The 18249-nt window shown below is 45.2% G+C and overlaps 1 protein-coding gene across 1 annotated transcript; it reads right to left on the bottom strand.

Annotated features, from left to right (window-relative positions):
- Positions 1–2142: 2142 nt before the first annotated feature.
- LOC8052003 (pancreas transcription factor 1 subunit alpha) lies at positions 2143–16245 on the bottom strand. The gene is made up of 2 exons (XM_029979011.3): positions 13824–16245; positions 2143–4319 (listed from the first exon to the last, which is right to left on the bottom strand). The coding sequence occupies exons 1-2, from the start codon at positions 14227–14229 to the stop codon at positions 4162–4164; spliced, it is 564 nt and encodes a 187-aa protein (XP_029834871.1). The 5' UTR covers positions 14230–16245; the 3' UTR covers positions 2143–4161.
- Between the last annotated feature and the right edge of the window lie 2004 nt (positions 16246–18249).

The raw sequence follows: 18249 nt of genomic DNA, 5'->3' as shown, positions 1-18249 counted from the left end.
CCTCCGCGAATGAAGAGAAAAATGTCACGAATTAGAATCATCCTCTTACGTAAATAAGTAAGGAAATTACTCTACAATTACTTTCTGAAATATGTAATTATTCCCTTACGAAATTACTGCTAAATGTAAGGGATCACAAGTAATTTCATTACTTGTGACGGAATACGTACCAGTCTGGTAGAGAGGGTCCATTTCAAACGGGTCGCCCTTTGCAAAGGTGCATTGGGCGACGGAGGCGGAGCCACCGTGATGAGATCGTAACTCGGATAGATTAACTAAAAGCAAAGGCCCTTGGTATGGGGCGGCAGCTTGCACCACCCAGCCTAATTTCTTTTTTTTTTTCTTCATTTTTTGCCTGTTTTGGTGCACTTTGCGGAAATTGCCTTTTTCAAACAAATATCTCTAAATCAAATACCTGCATCGGTCAATTTCAAAAGGGCGGTAGATTGCATAATGCATCCGGGGCATTACTTCTCCTGATGGTTCCATATGCTACATGTCAGAGCTTGAAGGTTTCGTTTTGTATGAGTGACTTTTAGCGTATCGAAAGCAATAAGCGCTCACGGAAGCAAGGTCTCACTTATAAGAGATTCTGATGCTACCAGGAAGGAGATCCTGCGGAAGCACATCAAGGGTCTGAAGAGGCAAGGTGCTGAATGGACTGGCTTTGTGGAATCGAAGGGCGCCCAATTGGAGCTCTCACCTGCGATTTATTGGCAATCAACATCTTCTGCCAGACTGGGTCGTCTACAGTTGAAAACGAGCGTGTTGGTTAATAGATACAAAACTTGAAAGTATAAAACAGAGAGGACGAGGACGGGAACATGTAGGACATGGTCGTCGCAGTACGAATCAGAAGAACAGCAAAATAAAATGGCGTCCTTCGAAATACTCTAATTAATTAAAGAAAATAATAATTTTTTTTTAGCCAACACTTCTGTGTGTATTTTCTCTTGTTGCTTTTTCTGTATTTTGTAGGCGGTCAAGAAGATGTCAAGCTCTGTCCATTCTTATTTTGAAAAAAAAAAAAAAAAATTATTCTACCAGACGAGAGCATTGTCTAATTAAAAAAAAAAAGAAAAGAAAACAACAGTAAAGCTTTCCGAACGTAATAAAAAAAAATATGTTAAAGCACACAGCCGCACCACCAAAACGTTCATTATACAGACGTTTATATGTTCATTATACAGACGTCGTTGCCGTCGCGTGCACAAAGACCAGTGCCTCTCGCGCCCGTTTCGGTCATTTGGCAGAGGGTTAAAAGGAGAGAGTAAGCAGAGATGGTTCCTCAGCGTCAATTGCTTCTCTGAACATGACGGTTCAAAGCGGTGAAGCTTGGGGCGAGCCCTGCGCCCCTGCGGAGGACTGGGGATTCATTTCGACCACCTGGAGATTTTCTGAGGAGCAAGCGAAAGCTCAGTCACACGACTCCTTCCCCGCAATTAGCCTTCGTTAAATTGCGGGCACAACGGCCGGGATTCATACCCACCAAATGGGGATTTGTCTACCGGCTATTTTCCCCAGAGCCACTGCAGGCACCCAGTACCGATCTCACCACCCAGTTTGACGCCATCGCTGCCGCAATGCATCGATGGAACTTTCGTCTTTCTGCACGTGCGATAACCTCGCTGGAGCTCTGCGCGTGCACATCACGAGACGGCACGAGCCGTTTCGTGCAGTGCCGTCTGCCTCCCGTTAACTAAAGTTATGGCGGCGTCACGCATGCGCCGAACGATTGGCGAGATCGGCCTGTTGGCTCGATTCTCGTTCAGCGACTCCATCAGGCATCACAAACGCGCATAAAACATCGAGCCACTTGACTATTTCCGGACGCGTGAATTGGACAAGATCGCTCCACCCAATGCCAACTCAGCGCTCGTCAGCAGTTAATGCGCTGTATTTAGTCAGCGGGCATGACGCTACAACGAAGTATACAAACCTGGAATTCTTCAAGAGGTGCTGACTATGCGAAGAAGTAGCAATGGATACGGCTTAACCTTTCGAGGCAAGCGACTGCTAAATTAGAAGTGCCGTAGTCCCTTGTGCAGCGATATCCGACGGTCAGTTCGACAAGGTTTGCATATGTAAATTCCGACACTCTTTGAAATCAAGGTATTGCACTGGATCGAAGGGACACAAACAATGACTACAAAAAGCTTTAATTGCCGATAAATTAAAACTCGGGTTTGAAATATAAGATCCTTAAGAACGCCAGGTTTAATAAATACATGTTTTGCACGTTTTGAATAGACCAGACATCCGTTGTTCGAAATAAAGAGCGTCAAAAAGAAGTTTATGTTCTACTAGCTTGAAAATTTTGCAAACAACCAGAAAGGGCGAAAATGCTGTTCAAAAGCAGAACATGGGCATTCGATTTTTTTTAAACTGATGTCTGAAAACAACTGCACTTTGAAGTGAGCCAAGCAGAAACACTGCACCCCGTCAAGCTTCCAATTGCAAGCCTTTTGTCCAGTGTCCGCGGAACCAAACTGTTGTAATAAAGTTCTAGCTCAAGTTCTTGCCACACATTTAAATACATCACAATATACATGACATCCCAAAGGTCTAATGAACTGGGACAATGAATGCACCATCAAGAAAGCTACTCAACTGAAGAAAATAAAAAAAGATTTCTCGAACTTACAGCCTAGCACACACAACCTTCATTCAATATTACACGAGCATCATGACACAGAAAAGGCTACACTATGGTGCCTAGAACGGTGTGTTTAGCGTCCTGCCCATATCTCAAGAGTGGCTGCGAAGTAACAACACATGACGTCACAAAAGCCTGAGCGTCATGCTGTCGGATGACGGATGTCGCGATTCTGGTTGGTCGAAGAAATGCTGGCGAAAGACACCAGTGAACGCGAGTGTCGCTGTCGTCGCAGCGTCCCAACTTTTGGCTGCCGAAGCGTCGGGGGACTGTCAGGCTGGGAGGCGACCTGCAGCAAAACAGGCGTCTGCCACACGCAACACCGCTGCTGGGACGCCGCCAGGATCGCGGCCGGCGACAGCATGACGCATCTATGACGTCACCAGGCGGAAATCGAGGGACCACTTTTTGGGGGCGAGGTAAACACACCAGTCGGAAGCGCGTTCCAGGCACCATATCACTACACATCTATCACGTCGAAGGAATGTAGAGACTCACTGATTCTACTCTCTAGAGTTGACTCTCGGTTTCACGAAACAGCACTGGGCCTCAGAAGCGTACTACAGAGAGACACGATCACAAGACCTACAGGCACGTCGCTGATGAGGTACTGTTGCGTGAAAATTAAGCTAGCATTTGCACGCGTTGCCGGCCTTTCACGGTAAACGTGTCGATTGGTGACATTAAATAGTCTTAGTGTTTGGGATTATTTGTATCTGTCTTCAGAGCAGCACCGCTTTGTTGTCTTCAGATTCTTTTTGCTTTCTATTGTTGCTGTACAAGTGTTACAGTGCATAAAGAAACTATCTATGACATTTTTTGTTTTTGTTTTTCATATCTACGAAAGTGCATTTTTCCGAACTTCAAAATGGTTTGTAAGTATACTAGATATCTTGTCGTCATGCAGGAACAAAAATGTGGCTCCGGACTTTGGAAACAATCATGCTAAAAAAAAAAAAAAAGTTTCAGCCTTAGTTTCAGTCCTTTATATTATTTTTGTGTCGCAACTTTAAAAACGAACGGCACTGCGCCTGCTCTTTAGGTATGAATCTTGTATCCATTCTGCTCTTTTCTTTGTACATCGATTTTAATAAAACCCTTCTTTGTGTGTATTTTGTGTGTCCAAGATTCAGAGAAGTATTATGTTTACGCCAGCATCAAAACTCGACAACTGCACACGGGTGGCATGTGAGCTTGTCGTAAGCTGCTCTCTGAAATCATTTTATCCGGTATACGTTGTCTGGTGTTTTGCTGCCTGCAAGTCTCACCAGATCCCACCCACTTTACGTATTGCCACTCGTCAGCGGTCTCCAACCCCTCAAGTTGACGCCGCCGTGATCTAGGCTACGACATGATTGCTCTGTGATGTCATTGAAGCCGGTACAAAGCCGCAACGTTCTTCACTCTGCCACTCGTTCTTTGACTAGATTCTGCAGACGCTGTGCCAACAGCAGCTCGGGTTCGTCTCCCTCTCTCTCGAAGGAAGGAACCGACAATGGCGCCTCTCAAGGTTCGTTGTCGTCCCTGTTCTTCTGCTGCACCTTGCGCGGGTCCTCGGGAGTCCAGATTTTGGCGACCATGACGTTGCCCGTGGGCCCCTGCTTCTCCGACGACCAGGACAGGGAGTGTCCGGCCAGAGGGAGGTACGAGCCGCTCAGGACACCTGTGCGAACGGAGCGTGCACACGCGGTTTTTTGGGATTAGATATGTCACAACCACAACTGAGACAACATCGCAGCGTACTCAGACCCGCTTTTTGTTTATAAAGGGTGTCGGATATTCCTAAGCCGGATCTGAAATCGGCCAACCAAATCAGAGCCTGCACGTAGCAATCTCACATGTTCACCGAAGATGCGCTTTAGCTGTGAATTTTACATTGTGAAATTTCAAGGCGTGACTTCTTTCCTGTAATAAATGAGTCCGACAAACGTGTCGGGGTCAACGGCGGACGTGCTTGCGGACGACCGAGCGCCAACTTACGACAGGTGGAACGAGCAGATGACCAGCTCGTCAGTTGTGGGCTGAGCACGTCGTTTGCTCGCTGCGCCCATTGGTAGATGTCGCCACAAGTACAACCGTCAGTAACTCGGTTGCCACAAACACGTCCGCCATTGACTCTGACAAGATTGTTGTTTTCACTTTGCAAAGAAAAAAAAAAGAAAGAGGATACGCCTTGAAATTTCACAAGGTAAAATGCATCATTCAAACACGCCCATGGAAGCAATTTGAGATTGCTACATGCAGGCGTCGAGTTTTCTTCAAATTTTAGCTGCAGCCTCGGGATTTTTTACGCCTTATTCTTAAAAGGCGAGTTTGTGTCCAAAAGCTTCGAAGCACTGCGCATGTGGAGGAGGCCGTTTTTTGAAGACAGGATCATTTGCACGCGCACCATTCCACAGCGATTGTCACTGCCTTGGACAGACATCACAGACATCCGTAGGTGTATAGCGAAACGATGTATAGAAAACAGTCACGCAGCCTGCCTACTGTTAATATATTTAGCTCTTTTTCTACTTTATAGTTTATGTCTTTGTTGATGTCAAAAAAAGCGACACAACGTAAAAAAAAAAACGCTCTGTGCTTTTCAAGAAGTGGCAGAATGGCACCACAAAATATCACAAAAACAGTGTCCTTATCTACTGCTATAGGCAATAACTGAGGGGGCACGAACGTACGCAAAGGGACATCACTACTGAATCACGTTAATAGACAATTTTAGTATAGCGTTGCTGGACCTTACTTACGCAATACGCAATAGTATAGCGTACGCTAAAAATGACCTACTCGGACCGAATTTAGTTGTGCGTTACGTTTTCGAGTGAACACCGCGCATGATCTTGGTTAAATTTGCTAGAGTCGTAGAATTCCGCGTGCTTATAGCGCAACCATGCTCTTGGAAAGAAATATTGAGAAATGAAAACGTGTCCAATCATTTTATTTCAAATTAAACCAAGCCACAGCTGCCTCGTCAAGCGCGCTTTTCTGCGGGGTACAGAGGCTACGAGGTGTGCGTAGCCAAATTCGATCACAGAGCATCCGTCACTCGTCCCGTGGAAACGGCACCTTTTATCGATGCTATCGCGGAATGAAATTCATGACCTTGATGTCCAGTGCATAGCGAGAACTTCGGCGATTTCTTTTAGAGTCGTTCGTCCGTCGGTGATGAACTCTGGGAATAGGCTTAGCGTTGAGCAGATCGCAGCGTCGACGCACATTCCTAGCGGCGAACATTTTCACTGTGCACTCCTTTAGCTGCACGGCGATCTGATTCGACCGCGGTAAGTCCCAGAAAGAATCGCCAAGCTGAACACCACGCAATTTCACGTAACACAGAACTTCGAAAACACCACGTCGCCCTTGCTGCGCCAGTCGAGGTAACCGCCATCTTGAAACTGACGCTCCCGTTGGGTCCGAGATCTCTCGAGAGCGTCCCGCAAGGCCCGCTAGCCAGCAACGCAAAATCCCCAGCGTTGCGTGCGTACGCAATACGCTAGCCTAGGGTGCCTAGCGGAGCGGCGGAAACATGTAGGCACCCTACGCTAGCCCTTTTATTGCGTTCTACGCATGCGCACTCACGACCCGCAATTTCCTTGCGTACGCAAAGCTATTGAGGAGTTTCAGCGAATATAGGGGGCGCTCCGCTCGATCCAACATGGCGGACAAGAGGGGGATAGATTTGCGACGCCCGTAGACCGGTAGCGTATAAATTAAACAAACCGTGTCGTTCTCTGTTTATTGCCGTGTGCGAGACGATCATCACTTCAACCACGACCTACCGTGATGCTACAAATGAAGTGTTCAAGCCAGTCGAAGGCAAGAAATCTTGCCATAGTCAAGATAGGTGTGCAAGTGTTCGACGTGAGCTCTCACGTTGGTGCAGCTGTCGTCAAGTTGAACCGAATGTACGCGGGTCCAAAGAAAGGTATTTATCAACAATGTTCGCGCGTTGAAACTATGACGCATACTTCATCTAAAACTAAAATTATCGGTCTGCGGCTACAAACATTTTCGTTGACTTTGCTTAGATGATGTAACCATTCCAGCCTCGCATTAAACGTTGTTGCGAACTCTTTGGTTGTTCTAGTTAATTGTCCTAAAAAGCGGTTGGACGGAAAGTATAACAGCTCCAGCATACAAGGGACGATTGAGGTCTTTATCCTGCGTTCTATGTATCGAAACATCGGTATCCTTGGTGTTATATTGCGATCAGCTGGTCGCCGATCGTCCTGTTTTTACGCATAATATAAACAAGCCCCGGAAGCGCCAATCTCATTTCGATGTGCTTGAGCACCCTACAAGCCTCCTTTTGGTTCTTGTGGAAAGCTTTATTGTAATAGCAATAGCCTCATCGGTCGTTCGAGTTGTATGTGCACGGTGATATCTGCTGTGTGTGATCTGCTGACAAACAAGTCTGTATTAAATGCCAGAAGGAGAACACAGGTAAAGCTTTTTTTAACTTTTCGTTTTACAAAACAGGGCAAAGATTCTAAAACAAGAGCAACCTAAGCTGATATTTGAGTGTGCTCAAGAATGAATAGCAAAAGGTGCTTATGCTAGATAGTAGATGTACACAATTGATTTTCTTTTTGCCTCTGCATTGTAAATTGGAAGATATGTATCAGCAGAAGACATGTGTCCCTTTTACAATGTCTTTTATTGGGGCAAAAATAGGTTTTCATACACAACCGAAGAGTTCGCAACACCATTTAATGCGGGGCCTGAATGGTTACATCATCTAAGCAACGTCAATGAAAAGGTTTGTAGCCGTAGACCAATAAATTTAGGTTTAGATAAAGTATGCGTCATAGTTTCAGCCTCAAACGCGCAAACATTCTTGATGTGTACCCTTTTTTGATGACAACTGCACCAGCGTGAGAGAGCCCACGTCATCCAACACTTGCACACATATCTTGGCTATGGTACGGCAAGATTTCTTGCTTGAAGTGAAGATCATCTCGCTATGACTAGCTACGACCACCCGCCGCAGCGATGCAGGCGTCAAAGGGGCGCAACGCAGTCAGTCGCCGTCACTCGACGCTGCTCGTTTGGCATTCACAGCTTTCCGCACAGGTGCTTCGTTTGTACTTGGCACCGAGTGTTATTTTCTGTGCTTGTGTGTGTGCTCGGTGGCTGGATATGGGTCTCAAGAGCAGTTCTTCAGGCTCAACAGCGTTCGCCGAAGAACTTCTGAAAAAAATGTCACACAGGAAAAAAAAGCACGAAGACACAACGCACCAGCTTGGCAGACTATGCACTGGGCGCGGAAATCAGGCCCTGTGGAATATACACCAAATGCAAACTATCTAAACAAAACAAAAACATATTAGGCTCAAATTGGCTTCTGCGGACTCTACGCCTGGACAAAGGTGCTTGTTATGCATTGTGTATTCACTGCTGTTCGTTGTGGCTTGAGACTGCCTTCTTGTAATGATGAAGAGCGGTCAACTGAACCTTGAAATAAACATATTTAAGCACATCTAGATGCGATGTCCCTTGAAGCCAGATGGCCAGGGAAAAGGTGTGCCATTACATAATTTGCCAACAGCACACCAATGGTCACGATCAAAACTCACCGAGTCAATGGGCAGTTTTCCACCCCAATATTTATTGTTGTGTAATCACCAATTTGGTCCATTAAAAACCTTGAGGCTGTAGCCTATAGCACACCCATTCTGGATCTGCAAAGCTTGTGCTGTAGACATGCATCATCACATAAACATGTTTCTTATCAATCTTGGACGTAAAACGCTAGTTATGCAACGAAATTACCATATCATCACATTTTTAGCAAACTTAATGGTCCCACCTGTTACACTTTTAGCTTTGGAAGTAAACCAATTCACAATACCACCAGTGGCATACATCGTGCCAAGCATTAGTGCCGCATGTGGCAGCAAAATGTCTTAACTAGGGAAGCAAACCTAATCGACCGTGTTGAGTAAAGCGCCTAGATACGGGAGAAATTATCAAAGAAGGTCACTCGACAGGGAAGTTTTCTCGCTGAACGAACATGGCTTTTTATTTGGCGTTCCGCAACGTAAGGCCGAAGCGTGATCGGTACAGAAGCATTTGCTTAGTAGTCGGTCGCGCGTGATAAAAAACAACAAAAAACAGGTGGATTAGATACGCGATAGATTCGCCTTTGCACGGAGTACTTCCACTTAAAATCGTGTCGACATAAAGCGACTATGGCCCACCCTTGCTAGCAGCAACCTTAACATTTATCCGTGTAGTCGTCACAGCCGTGCAACAACCGAATGCGTTGCTGCAAGCCCCTCCGCCGTCAACTTTGAGTCGCTGTTGAGTCTGAAGAACTGCTCGATGAGGTCCATATCCAGCCACTGAGCACATACACAAGCACAGGAAATAACACTCGGTTCCAAGTACAAACGAAGGACCCGGGGCGAAAAGCCCTGAATGCCAAACGATCTGCGTCGGGCGACGGCGACCGACTGCGTAGTACAAAGTCTGCGCCCCTTCGACGCCTGCATCGCTGCGGCGGGTGGTCGGGTGGTCGTAACTAGTCGTAGCAGATCGTGTCACCTCTGTTGCTCATACCGGAACACTAGAGCCGCGTAATATTCTTGCTGCCGAAGTTTATAAGTCTACGTTCGCGGCCAACGCATTCACACAAAGCCAACGCCCAGCGAACCTATCCCCCTCGTTCTCCTTCGGCGACCGGCCGCCAGGGCGGTGACACTGTCGCTAAAACTCCTCAATAGCGTACGGTCCACTAAAACTGTCTAATGCCGAAGCAGACGAAAGCAACAGCGCTATACAACGGATCAGACGCAGCCGACGCTACGAGCTGGTAGAACCAATCAGACAACATTAAAAGCGTACCATCATGGTGTTCGCCATGTTTCTGCGCGCGTTCCGTCATCGTTGAACCAAACATAAACAAAAAAGGGACTAGTGACTCGCGCTTTCGACGCTGCTTGATCGGTTCCCATAACCTCGTAGTGTCGACTTCGTTTAGTCCCTGCGCACGCGGAGTGTTCACTCCTGGTGTAAGCAAAAGCGGGCTTGTTTGTAAACACTGTGTGGGTGTATAGCATAGCCACAAAGACGACGAGCCCCATGACGATGCACTTTTGGCGCCGTCCGATTGGCTCCCTCGGATCGTATACCGTCAGGGTCTGCGCTCGGACCTACCGCAAAAAGGTACATACTCTGTTTCATACTTAGCGTGCAACGCTGTGAACGCTACTGGCGCGAGCGTGGGGCTTGATCTCGTTGATCATTTTCACGCGTTCTCGCGCAAGCAAAACCATAGATGAGGTCACGCGCTCGCGCCAGTAGCTTTGACAGCATTGCACGCTAAGTATGAAACGGAGTATAGACCTTTGTGACCTTTACAGCGCTTATCAGCCGGACGAAAAATGCTGAGTCACTGAGCTGTGGACGCATGCGCAGGGTCGGATTTACAGCAGAGCAGAGCAACAGCGCATGCCCAGAAAGCGTTCCACAGCCTAGCAGACAAAGATGGCAGCGCGCAGAAGGCGATTTTTTGCAAAGGTTAATAGCAGCGAACTCTGTTTCGCTAAAGACGAAACAAGAAACAAGTATTACACAAAGCAGTAATAAGCATTAAAACATAGTGAAAAAAAAACAATCAAAAGAAGCAGAATTATTTTTTTTTTTAAATCAGATTATGACGATAATGCAATTAATCCGAAGGTGCAAGCGAGTTGCGCAAGAATAGCGATAATAATCACTGGAAAAGGCGATTATTATCGCCTACTGTGGGATATTACATAACTGGCAAATGGACTGGACTGTGATTCACTGCGGGGACGAGGAAGAAGAGCGAGAAAATATATTAGAGAAGAATCCTCTGCTTCAGGGACAGAATCAGCGCCACTTTTCCTGAACTTCTCAACCTCAAATTTCAGCCACATTTCAAAAGATGGCGCAAGTGCGCGTCTTCTGCTACAACATAAGTCACTTTTGATATTTAAGATAATTAGGCCGCTTTAAGCAAAACTGAAATTATGAAAAGTGATTTAAATTACTACGAGAAAAGCTCTTATAAAAGAAATCGTTGTTCAAATCCTCTTCTCTCAAACAGGTTTCTTGCATACAAAGTCGAGCTTCAAAACATTCTCATGATTTAAAATTATTTTGAACAAACCTAAATATTAATTCATCCAAACCAGCCTAGTTGATCTAGCATACAATTAAAAAAGAGAGAGAGAGAGAGAGATGCTAGAATGCTATCTGAGAAAACCAAGAACGCGTGAATGAAATTCTCTGAAATTTTACCGCAATGAAGTGGTGTCTACGAAAACAAACTGCTGGCGTTGCAATTATAATCTTTATTTTTTTTAGGCTGAGTTCCCATGTTTACCAGGAGTACGCCTTTTAATGTCGTTGTTGCGTTATGACGTGAAACTGAGCTACGACACCTCAAAATCGTAAAAATATAAATTGTTGCAAAAATATCAAAAATGTAAGTGTACTAATAAAGAAGAAACGTAAATGCAGAACCACACACGTTCTTCGTCTATTCACTAAAAAAAAATTAAGAATGCGACTTGGATGCATTAGAAGTCTAAAAATTTGAAACGCGTAGAGGCATATGTCCTCGAAAATATCAAAACTTGCACTTTTTGTTACTTTTATTGTACGTTAAATTTTGATAAATGCACGTAACATTCTGCGCTAAAGCACTAATCATGAGTTGGCCATTTATTAAAAAAAAAAAAATACGTGGCACGCGCCCAGACACGGCAATAGCACCGCAAACAGGAGCGGTAGCACAGCTGCCAACGTTATTATAGTTGGGGCCGTGGGACCGCAGCCTTAAAAGAAATACACATATAAAAGCAACATACAACACACGAACGGTAATTATAAAAAAAAAATATTTTCGGCGGTACTTTTCGACGAAAATGTTTGATTAACATCATTAGCAAAACCGGTGTGATTTATATCATGATGTAAATCATGTTGATTTTTATTCTTCATCCTAATAAAAACAACTCAGGAAAGTATTCTAATAATATAGCGAATTTTTAAGAAAACAATTATTGGGGTAAAAATTGGTTATTGTTCACGCAGACTTCGAAACTTTAAAGATAATAGTGCATATTACTGAACTAAAACTTTTCTTACTCCATGAATTTTAAGGGATTTTTTGCTAGTAAAGTATTTTAGCTGTGAAGTAGGGTTGTCTTCTACGTAGAAGGTTTTCATTGCATCCAACCTTTTTAATCTATGTGGAAGGGGAACAAGCACTTTGGGTTTGAAATATAAAATCACTCTGCAACAGTGGAGTATTGAAGAAAGGTGAAGACTTAAGGTTGGTTGCAAGGCACTTAGCCTATTGGGCCACTTTCAGATGGGGGAATAGGGGAAGGAGAAAATATATTGAAAATAATATTAAGGTAAGAGAAAGCGGGGATCATATAATCACATCAGAGAATTTGAATATATTTATTTAAATACTTTCCGTACTATTAAAGGTACAAAGGCCAGTGAACATGACAAAGGCTAAGAAAATGTGCAACTGCTCACAGTGGTTCAAATCAATAAAGGGTGCTAATTTTTCGTTTATAGATAAGCTTGTTAACAACGCGGATGCCAGGAAAGTCCGAAGGTGGTTCTTTCTAAAAATGTTTTCCAGACGAATGAGTAATTTTTTGCCTGAAAATTATATTTAATATTTTGCGTCGCAAGCAGCGTGAATTGAAGACTTGACAGTGCTGAGTTATGAGTGTTTCCAGTGTGCTTCGTCCGCGCGTAACATCCAACCGACATTAACCATCACATAATCCATTTTTTGTTTTCCTTCCTCTTCTATATCTATACTGCCCTTCCCTAAAATAGGATGACGGAAGTGATCTCTTTGGGAAGAAATACCATACTTGTCAAGTATACTTCCTCTAAACAATAAAACAATACTACTAATGTGCTTAATTCCATTCGTCAGAAGCTTCTTTTAAGAATTATAAAAAAAATAGCACTGAGAGGTCAAGATGTTGAAAGCAGCCTTTAAGACTACGGTGGAAGGCATAAGGTGTGTAAAAACATCCTGACCTAACGGCTTTTCGTTACCATCGGAGTATGGAATTGCTCACTTCATGAAGGATTTCATTCCTCTAGCTCTTTAAGTTGTAATATAGGGTTTAGCACATTGCACCTTTTCATAGTCCTGGCAGAACGTACTAGAAAGAAGAAGAAATGATTAAAAACTAACAAATATAAGTAACTGAAACTGATCAACACACTAACAACGCTCAAGCGTTTCCTTTCCCACAAAACGGTTAAGAAGGCAATCACTGGAACCTGCGGAGGACCACGGCGAATGACGAAGTCGGAAAACCGCCTTCACTAATTATGTATATAAAAAAAGTCTCCCTTCTATCACCGGGAATGACGTTTCACGTGCTCAAGTCAAGCGCAATATAACATCGCAGATTTAATTTTTCCGTAAAAAGGTTTTTCTTTTCTGACCCATTCAAACGCCGGGTTTTCTTCGCATAGATTGCAGTGATCAGCTTTCTGAGCACACTGTTCAAAAGGAAGACGCACAGGCTTTTTAGTTCAAGCTTAGTGCAGGCTAGGTAGCACTTTCAGAACTTCATATGTGTGCACTTCCCTGAGATGCGCTAGAACACCTCGGTCATTCTTTATTCCGCTGAGCCATTGAGATGAGTGAGCGTTATCCGCGGCCCCAATGGTCACAGTCCCGATCCCAGAATTGCGTCTACGCCTTTCGACGTTAAAACTTGAACACCAATAGTGGTCCTTCTTGTTGACTGAGCCCATTAGAGGTAAACCAACGATTGGTGTTACGGGCGTGCGGGCCAATGTTCTCTCGGCGACTTTCGAGGGCGCAAAGGGCTGTTCACGCAGACATGTTAAGCGTGCATGGAAACTTTTGCCGTCCGATGTTGCGTTATCATTGGCTTTCTTACATTTTCGAACACTTATCTCCGGTAGCTTTTATTATAAGAACCTTGCAGGGGCGAACGCGGACTATGATTTTGCTTTCGACCCAAGAAAAGGCGTCTGCAAGCGACAGCGTGTGCTTGAAAACGTCATAACCAGCCGGCACGTTTTCCGTGCACGGTCAGCTTGTCACGTTCAGAGTGTCTGCGGAGACAGCCCTAAAGCCGCGGTCACCTCGGCTTTAAAGCGACGTGGTTGGCCGCGCACTCACCCTTATTGCACTGCACGATGACCTTCTTGACCTGTTCCTCCTGCACCTGCGTCTGGAGCGAGTCCCCGGGGTGCCGACCGGAGTCGACGAGCTCGGTGAGGAAACCGATGTAGCCGATAGCCAAGCGAAGCGTGTCCACCTTCGAGAGCCTCTTCTCGTACGGCAGCGTCGGAATGTGCGCCCTGAGCCCGTCGAAGGCGTCGTTGATGGACTGCATGCGACGGCGCTCGCGCATATTGGCCGCCTGCCGCTGGTGGGCCTGCTGCTGGACGCACCGGTGGCCCCGCTTGCGGGAGCGTCGCGGCCGGCACTCGTTCTCCTGGTCCGGGGACCCCTGGAGCAGCCGGGCGCCGCCCAGGCTCTCCAAGTGCTGCAGGAAGCCCCGGCTGAAGTCGAAGTTGTCCATGGACTTCTTTAAGACGTGTATGTCCTTCCAATGGGTCTGCAGAGACTTTGGTCTGTACACCAAACTAGTCTAACAAAACGGATGCGTTGCCATAGATCGTAGACGACGGTAGTAGTCTGTATGTTCCCCGTCTGAAGTTCGAAGCTGTCCACGGTCCTCTCCAAGACATGTGCCTATCTATGGGGCTGCTGACTCGGTCTGCGCAGACGTGCGTCTGTATGCTGTATAGTGTCCACCGAACTGTAGTCTAAGATGACCGATGCGTTGTCATATGGGCTTCTGAGAGTTGAGTAGTAGCCTGTAGATAACACCGGCTGAAGTCGAAGGTGTCCTTCCTCCGGGACGTGTGCTTCCTCTCGATGAGCCTGCAGACTCGGTCCGTATTAGCGCACACCGAACTAGTCTAGCAAAACGGATGGGCCGCCATAAATTCCTCCTCAAAAGAAAGAAGTAGCCTGGAGTTAACCCTGGCTGTGGTCGAAATTGTCCATCGACTCCTACAAGCCTTCCGATGGGTCCGCACACTCGGTATGTACACTGTATGGTGCACACCAAACTAGCCTAACAAAGTCAATGCACTGAATCGAGTGTTCTCAGAAGGGATGTAATTTGAAGACGAAGTTTTCCAATGGACTCCAATACATAAGCCTCTCGATGGGTCTGCATACTCTGTTCGTGCAGACATGCGTCGGTACTCCGTATGGTGCAAACCGATATAATCTAATAAAATAAATGTGTTGTCATCCGGGTTTCTCGCAAGTCAGTATTTGTCTGCAGTTAATCCCGGCTTAAGTCGAAGTTGAATGCGAACTATAAGACGTGTGCCTCTTGATGAGACTAGTCAAACAAAATCGATACGTTGAGGTGAAGTTTCTCAGTAGACTTCTAGCAGTTTGTAGCTTTTGAGTACACGGAAATTAAAGTTTCAAAACTGATTCCTGGAACAGCATCTACGCCTGTAAAGCTTTGTAACTTTCGGGAGAGTAGGTTTCAATTTCGCCCGAGACGAGTGAGCGATTGTTCCGGAAGCGTGGTTCGATTTTGTAATGCCAGCACTGAAGTTTATCGTGCATAAAGTGGGTCCTTCTTTGGAAGCCAATGCTCTGTCGAAGAATTATCTCTGGGAGTTGAAGAGCTGCTTTGTCCTCATTCCTGACGGAACCGAAACAGCAGAGTTTGGTGGAATTCAAGACTCGCACTTTTGCACCGCTGACTCGTCCTGAAAAGAGTACGCCACAACTTGCCGGACAACTTGAGTGTTTCGAAACTCGACAAAATCCATTCGTGTGTGACCCGCTGCTGTGTAATGAAATTCCGAACTTTCAAATGTGATCCAGCAATAAATTGACTATTCGGACAAGGACACTCAAACTAGTTCGTCCGCGGAAAGCAAATAGCGGCTGCTACCTTCCCGGAATACTGTCTCAATACTGTCTGTCCGCGAAACATCTGCGGTCAACGAAGCTTAAGGCTTCCGAAGCACCATAAAACCACCGTCAGATTACCGAAACGGTCAACTTTAAAACCGTTGGGACCTTATCGACTTGTTTCTTTGAAAATGGATTGCTTTGGGTGCTGACTCAACTATCAAAGTAGAGGATGCGGAGGAATGTATTTACACTCGACGGTGTACTCAAAGAGTCCGTACCCCAGAGTGCACAGCATCCAGGACTGTCCGACTTCAAACAGTTGTTCCACCACAGTCCCGAAATCACAGATGGTTCGTGAACACGCCGAGCATCCCTTGATCACCCGTCCTCTTGCAGTCACCGAATGTATCCGTTCGATGGGAGCTTCACTATAATCACCTGGGTTCACGGGTCCTCGCGCATCAAGTCACCAAAAAGCATCACCGCGGGATTAACACTTCTGGACTTGTTTCCGTCATTTCGGTCGGGGATCTCCGTGCCCAACAGACTGCAATGCATGTCTCCCACCCCGGATGGCTTCGATAAAATTAAACCCCCGCATATCCAACCTTCGGTATCGATCAACCGAAAGTAGAGACGCAAGTCCACGGACATTGCGGTACTTGAAGCCCCGCCCCTCGCTGTTACCGCCAGCCAATGGGAGAACGCGTCCGGTCGTCACGGCATCGACCACGGGGCGGGAGAACCGCGGTTTCAACCTCTCCCCGAGGCCCGCTTCGATGGCGGGGTCTCTCTGTTGGTCCCGAAGGGAGGAGGAAATATGAAGGCAGATGTCGGCGATCTCGAGAGAGCAGGGGCACCTGTCGCGTCTTTTGGCCCTCATGCAACGTGGACTCCGGCAGTCGATAACGTCGGCTATACGGTCGCACAATGGCGGCGGAAAACAAGGACTGTCTCCTGTTTTCTTGTATAAAAGTTAGCCAGGTGTACGGCGACTGCACGCGATTTGGGGTTCCGAAGTTCTGGACAGGTGCTGGACCCAATATCGACTGGTCGTGCGTGCAGCAAGCAGGCAGGCATCGACCGTGTCCGCAGCAATGAGCTGCTCGTGAATTGGGGGGTGGCGTGGCAAACAATTGTATACAGTGAATGACCGTAGCGAGATATTGGTGATGTCGTCGGCTTTTGAATTATGTATAGTTTTCCATACAGCTTATATGCTCGCTCGGTTTGGTGGTACACTACCGCGGAAGTATAGTTTGTAATGAATCGAAGACATGCGATTTCGCGAGGCTGTTTAAACTTAAATGCGTCATGGAGGTTTGTAGTTGTCATGAATCATTATTTTCTTATTACCAACATTGTACAACGCAATATTTTATACATTGTTCACGATATCCACATGATCTGGTGAATGAGGTCCATAGTTAAGCCCTAGAAAAATTCTTTTTTTTTTAAATTTATATACTTAATTTTTCCAGCTCTATACCCAAGCACACCGAAAGTTGGGAACCGTATTCCCCCAATAACATTAATTTAATTAAACTAGACGTTGTCACGTAATTTAGTCCTTACAACTAGTAACCACCACATTCTGACATCTAACTAATAACTACTATTGCAGCTCGTTATTTATCTTAATATCGGCATCTCAAATAGCGAATCTATTTATTGCAAACTGTAGTAATAATTGAAAACAAATTAGTCTATTCAAATGTCGGGATATCATAAATGTTATAACCTATTTCGTCATTTCGCACATTTACAAATGTGCACTTCTTAATTTAACGTCGAATTCCCCATGCCCTAATAATTCCTTAATTTAAGGTCTCCTGGCTCTAAATTACAAACATCTATTCAATCCTAAAGCTACGAAAAATAGCGTTCACTGAAGTTTTGAACCACATAATACAAATCACGAGTCTTAACACCAATGTTTTGGGGTATGCTATAGTACACTCAATTATATACATTGGGCACTAATTTAAAATTATTTTACAAAAAAAAAAAAACGAGTTATGTTATGTGAAATTTAAAAGAGGACTCAACGGGAGTGATGACGAGATAAAAAAAAAATCGACGTCAATCGCCATAATGATTATATATATATATATATATGTGTACGACGATTGTATAGACCAAACAAGCTGAATCAAAATTGCATAAGCGCAATTATACGCATTTGCAAGCGTCAACAGTTTTCAGATTTATCAAACCTACTTTCAGTCTTCTTATTTTCCAAAGCGACATTGTTTGAATCGACTAAAACTCGCTCCGATTGGTTGGACAAGCTTCCTGCGCCGTTGGCTGTCAGGCATGAAGCGAGGCATTTTGCACTCTGAATATCAGCTCTATTAATTTTATTACTTGCAGCGTCTGGAATATTTTTATCTTCTTTGTCCCTTTGGTACTGCACCACCTGTTAGTGAACTGGAACTTATTTATTCAATACCGAATAAATAAAAAAAATGATGTTGTCACAGACATCTGTTTTCTATGAAGCAATGTGTTCGTTGACCCTTTTTTTTTAATATTGGGTACAACCTGCACACATTTAAGGGTCTTTTCATTGTCGCCTCATAGAACGCACACGGCGAAAAATGAGCGTAGAAATAACGAACACGTTACAGGGAGTATTCACTGGCGGTCA

Source organism: Ixodes scapularis, unplaced genomic scaffold (genome assembly GCF_016920785.2).
Source record: "Ixodes scapularis isolate PalLabHiFi unplaced genomic scaffold, ASM1692078v2 PGA_scaffold5__190_contigs__length_132052651, whole genome shotgun sequence".
Taxonomy (NCBI): Eukaryota; Metazoa; Arthropoda; class Arachnida; order Ixodida; family Ixodidae; genus Ixodes; species Ixodes scapularis.
Note: the sequence above shows the minus strand (reverse complement) of the source record. Positions and strands in the feature narration are given on the sequence as shown.